Source organism: Pieris rapae, chromosome 3 (assembly GCF_905147795.1).
Source record: "Pieris rapae chromosome 3, ilPieRapa1.1, whole genome shotgun sequence".
Lineage (NCBI taxonomy): Eukaryota > Metazoa > Arthropoda > Insecta > Lepidoptera > Pieridae > Pieris > Pieris rapae.
In genome coordinates, this window is record NC_059511.1 from 6,134,625 (window position 1) to 6,140,725 (window position 6,101).

The 6,101-nt window shown below is 32.0% G+C and overlaps 1 protein-coding gene across 1 annotated transcript; it reads right to left on the reverse strand.

Annotated features, from left to right (window-relative positions):
• Window positions 1–13: 13 nt before the first annotated feature.
• Window positions 14–4,147, reverse strand: LOC110993332 (adenosine deaminase 2-like). Its single transcript, XM_045634487.1, has one exon. The coding sequence runs from the start codon at window positions 3,699–3,701 to the stop codon at window positions 2,178–2,180; it is 1,524 nt and encodes a 507-aa protein (XP_045490443.1). The 5' UTR covers window positions 3,702–4,147; the 3' UTR covers window positions 14–2,177.
• Window positions 4,148–6,101: the final 1,954 nt, after the last annotated feature.

The following is a 6,101-nucleotide window of genomic DNA, read 5'->3' on the forward strand; positions in this document are numbered from 1 at the left end:
ACACATTCAAATCTTTACTAATCTGTGGCAGGTTTGGCGCCATTCTAATGTTTTATCTTTAAAAAAATATATTTATTATTCTGTATTATCAAATTGACCTTTTACTAATTATTAGGTTCAATCCCAATTACGAGATAATGTAAAGTGTTTAATTAAAAAAGTTTTTTTTAATGTAGAAGTAAACTCGCCTAAGCCAAAGACAAACTTAAAATAAAGTTGTTAATGAAACTGTTACTTTCAATGTATAAATCCACTCGACTTATTCTAATAAAACCATCCGTTTATGAGAAATAAAAAATTAAGTAAAAATTTCACTATTTTTAATAACCCTTATTGTATGAAAGTTACATAAACTACTTACTAAAATGTTATACCTAATGATACATGGCAGTTCTTACCTTTTTTGTAACTATAATCACAGTTTTTCATTGAACCTAGAAGGTACATAATCTATTATAATAATATGTACAAAGAAATTAATTTTAGGACATTATATAAAAGCAATGGAATAATTATTTAAAAAGCAATAGAAGTATAATTCAATGGAATTTGATTCACATAGAGGTGGGTTCACATGAAATAAAATAATAACCATATACACAGTTAGACGTATAGAGGTACAATAGAAAAAGTAATAACATATAAAAACACGTTTTATCCTTACTCTTGCTGTTGAAATAGGACGTCAGACTATTTTGTTATAAGTATATATGTAAATTAGTTGCATACATGTTAACAGTTTTAATTCCATTACACGCTTCAAATATTGACATGCGCACGCACCGCTGATCTTCAAAGATACGCTGTGACAAATTATAGTAAAAATTAATTGAGGTTGACGATTCGGCGCCTTCACTAATTGCTGTATCTAACCAGTATTACCGACACCGATATTAACACAAAAAATGTTTTGTATGTTTGTTATTACTTTAAAAGTCATATGCGTATATTTTTAAATGATCTGCGCAACAATATTTTAGGTATTTTGACATCCATTAAAGTCACCCACTGCGTACTAATATTTCAAAATGTAGTTTTTCATAATACGGTAAGATCAATTTTAGAGAACTAATTTAACGTATTGGAATGAAACATGTTCAATGTTCGTGTTTTGATATAGCTTCACGCAGGACTTTTCAAATTTTTTAAAATAAAAATCTATCATTACTCTTCTATTACCATGATTATACGATTTGTTACAGATATTGTTCATTTTGACACAGAAAACTTACTAAGCCAGCTTTAAGCGAAGTTATTAATTTGGAAAATATAGAAATATGTATTCTCATAGCCGAAGAAGTTATTGATTTGTATTTGACGGTTAATGCGGATCTCACTGCATTGCGAAAGCGTTTAATTATTAATGAGTGAAGCCAGGACCGACAGTAGAATGTAATTAAATGAAGATACTCAAAGTGTGACCAATTATGGAAAGACCTCTTAATTATATTGAGTCCGCAACTTCAGCTGTCATCAAATGCCTGAGGAAGTCCGTAACTAATTCATGTATTTTATTACCGTGAAAAGGAGTTGCGTTTTATTCCCATAATTAATGATAGATTTCAAGTTAGTTTTTGTTGGAAAAGAAATGGGTTCGGTGATAGTTTATTATTTAATGTTTTCTTGTATTCCAGATATAGTTTTCATTGGTCTCATTTCAATTCATATTTCTCTTTTTTACTTTTTTTGACGTTTATAAGTGAACATTATGTTACCTATATGAATAAATGATTTTTGGTTTGATTTGATTTGATTGGGATCGAATCCAATACCTAAACGTTCCCAAAACCACGTAATATCACTCAGATATCACTTGAACACTGACCAAATGCTGACACATCTGGAGGACTTTGGGACCCTAGCTCTAACCCTGCACTAGGGCGTAGGGTGGTTACCTTCTTAGGCCTCATCCCCTCATATTTTTAGTAATCTTCTGCAGCCTGCTAATATATACACTACAGACTATACAGACATTCATAATATATAAATTTAAATCAGTCCACTTACTGGTAAACAATTGCTTATAATTTGTACTATAATTGCGTTAATATATTTATAATGAATTCATACAAATAAACATTTTTGATCGGAGTATTAATGAACTGTAATCTATCTATTTTAAATTCACTTTGACACCTAAAGTCCTGCTAAAGTCTCCGTCAATCGTTGCTATGTATCTAATTAGCCGTGTCTGTTAAACTATTCTCCGCTGTTACATTTTGTATGAACTCCAACCAATTTTTGTGAAAAAGTCTAAACATTGCCGTTTTACCTTCATCATCCAATGCACTATACCTTATAGAATTAATAGCTAACTGTTTTAAAAGTCGTAAGTCCGTTTTCTTGCTAGCGATACGTGTGAATGTAACATAATAATCATGGGATATAGGATCTGCCTCCCACACCCCTGGATCATCGCTGGATATAATCACAGGCAAGCCTAAAGCCAAATAGGCAGCCAGTGGGTGGTTCCGGACATCACTTACTAAAGATAACACAGTATTGGATATCACATTCACTTCTATAGCTATGTCTCTTTGTTTCACTGCTGCCATTAGAGCTGGGTGCTTGATTAATGCGTAACCATGGCCTATTCTGTTTGAACCAAGCAGGATCGCATCCACTAAATTCTCATCGGTTGAAGTTCCGAACCAATTTGTTTCACCGCCATGGAAAAAGTATTGCAAGTCGTCCTGAGCGGCTAGAAGGGGAAGAAAATCTTTCAGAGGTTTGCCCTTATCTTCCTGTCCCACTAAATCGAATCCAGCAAAAAGATCGGGCAATTCTGTTTTCACTTGACGAGCGACGTGTATCACTTCTTGCATTTGCTCCATGTTGATACCGCGCCATCGCGTAACAATCAGTTTTATTCCATAGAAGTCGGGATGATCTTCTTTAAACTTCTTCGCGACTCTATTAAATAGATGAGCCAAGTAAGTAGCATCGTGTTCGGTGCCATTTAATTCATATAGTCTTGTTAATCCGCTTCTTATCTCGATGTATCTTATGTTGTCATCGTAAAACTCTTTTAAGCCTGCATAGAAATGTTTCTCCCTTACAGGTCTGTATGATAGCAAATACTTTAAAGTGCGACAGATTTTGTTAAATTTATCCCACGTATAGTTAATGTCGGCATTCGTGATATGCTCATCATTTGTAAACAAACTAAAGTATTTCCTTAGCTCCGTATCAAAGGCAGTGACGTCACCCGATTCATTTCTTAATTCGCTCAAAAGACGCCACTCAACTGGGCAAGGCCGTTTGGGAACAGTTGTGGAGAATTGTAAGTGTAATTCTGAATTCGCGAAGCAAGCGTATAAGTGGTCCTCGTATGTAAGCTCTATTACACGATCGGTACTCAGCATGAGGGTGCTGTGAACATGAAGCGCGGCGCCCTTCGGCATTTTCCGTATAATTTGATAGACATTTGACTTGTCAATATGATGCTTATAGGTGAAATAGTGTCCTGAGAAGTTGGAGTTTTGAGGATTATTGAATGCTTGGGATATTTCTAACCGTTTCCAATGCATGAGGATTTCGTTTGCTGTGACTTCATCGTCTGTGAGACGCAGGCGTCCGCCAACTTGCATTTCAAACTCATCGTCTAAAATATTTTGTCTCTCGAAGTTTAAATCGTTAAGAGAACGCGCGACAAGAGTTTGCCCGAACACGGCACACAATATAAAGATTACGAGCAACATTTTAATGGAAGATAATAACTACGTGGGGTCACTCACTGGCCTTTGCTACTCTCATACTGACTTGTTAGTGCAATTTGTTGATATTTATATAGATGTAAGTTTTCCTAAGAATTTTGTTGGTTAAAGGGTCAAAAATCAACTTTAAAATCCGGTCAGCCTAGAATCTGGAATCAATTTAACCTTAAAGAATTTTTAAAAACCTGGAAATTATATAAAACGCTATATGTTTAAAAGGTAAATATGCAATTCGTACCCAAATGTTTTTGCTGTAGAACAAAGGCGACCAATTAAACAAATTTAGATATATTTTAATATTTAAGCAACAAGAATATACAGCTTAAGTAAGCACAGTAATACATTCATTGTGTATTCTAAAATTAAGATTTCTTCTAATTTCATCGTCATTCGAGCCGAATTCGCACTTTTTATTGGTGTTTTATGTTAGTTTTAATTTTATATCAGTTTAATTTGTTTATTTATTAAAATATTTGTTTGTTTGTTTATTTTAATAAATATATTAAATTATTCGTACAAAAATAGGTATGCAATATGTTATTTCAGTTGTACCTTAACCGAGTAATATTTAACAAAAGCTACTTTTATTATATGTACTTTTTTGATTAGTATGAAATGGCTCATTTAACTAACTGAATTAATTCTAATTGTATTTACTATTTTAATCTTACAAAATTTATAACGGATTAAGGGGATAACACATAAGTACGAGTAAGACTTAATTTCTAATGCTTTTTCTAGAACATTTTCATAGTGAAATCGATCATAAGGTTATCTATGATTTGGTCAGTTAGAATGTGTAATAATTACGTAAAAAAATGTGACTGTATTATGACACTTTACCAACAATATTGTGCAATGAACTCAAACAAGTAATTTTTCTTATTATTATTAGTACCCTTAGCTTACTGATGCATTTTTTATATCTAATTTGTCTTTTTTCAATAGAAAACTATCGGAAAGTTAAAATACGAATCTTGACAGGAATCTTGACTTGCGTGGTCGAAAAGAAAGTTTGCGCATGGACTTCTTTTAGCAGCAGACTTTAGGTAAGTAAAATTAAACGTAAAATGTTTGGAATGTTTGGTTATAAATCCCCATAAAGTTTTAAGAAGTTGAATTGGCCAAACTCGAGTCAATTATATATGTAGTACTTAATAGAGCGAATAAACGACATCCTCCCAATTCAATGTGGATTTATTATGGTGAAATGCCCATTATAGTACAACAGTATAATTTAATATGTAAAAATAGTTAACAAGCTTAAGTAATAAATATAAAGTAATAAAACTAATAAGCGTAAAATTAAAAAAATATGTGTATACTACAGACATCTGTTGACGACTTAGTAAACGATCTTATATCATTTTTAGTAGTGACATCTGGCAGGCATAATTACACTTAGTCTTGCATCAGCGCATGCGCTATTCTACAATATAATAACGTTGTTCTAATTCATCACTAGATGTCGCTATATTTAATAATATATTAGTGATTTAGTAGCGGTTTATCATAATTTCACTTAAAAAATTACTGAAGTATTTACAGCTGCATTCAATCGATAAATTGCATTATAACTTTGATTACTATAACTAAATTTAGACGTGATATAATGAAGATGAACTCTCACGCCGTGGTATGGATGCATGTATACACATGAAATATTGGGAAAAGTGCATTTTTCAACAATACATAATCTTCTTTTATGGAAGATTATATCAACACCCAGTATTGCATCGCGCATGCGAAAAAAGCTGCTGAACCAGATACGTACCTATCTATCTAACTAAAAATAAGGTTTCGCCTTGCAAGCAAACATTTACAAACTTGCTGTATGGTGTGGTATATTGTTTATAAGGTATTGTTTCTATTAAGTACAAAAAGTGTCAGGTTATTGATTAAAAATATGGATTGAACCTATGCCAATTCACAAAAAAGGTTTTGAGAAATATCCTTAGATATACTAATATTCTTAAAGTAAAAAATAAATCTTCATCACGATTTAAAAAGGGATTGATTGTTTACTTAGAGAAGCTAAAGAAAATAAATTCAGGACTGAAAGAGCACTTAATCTTAAATCTATTCAACAATAGATGTCGCCGCTTGCAGGATTTTTGACCGATCGATTTATTGATTCCCTCCTTTAAGCTATTTTATTAGTGTAATTACAGCTTTAACGTTATTTATATTACATTCAACAAAAACACAGGCGATCCTTGTATGCAAAAACTATTATTTTAAATTTAGTTGGTTTGGTTGATTGAAACTTGATTTTCTAGAGTAATTTTTCCATAATATACGATACATAGTTTATATAGGTTAAAGAATTATGTATAGCATGAATATGATAACAAAATACACAATAATAATAACTTATATTGTTGC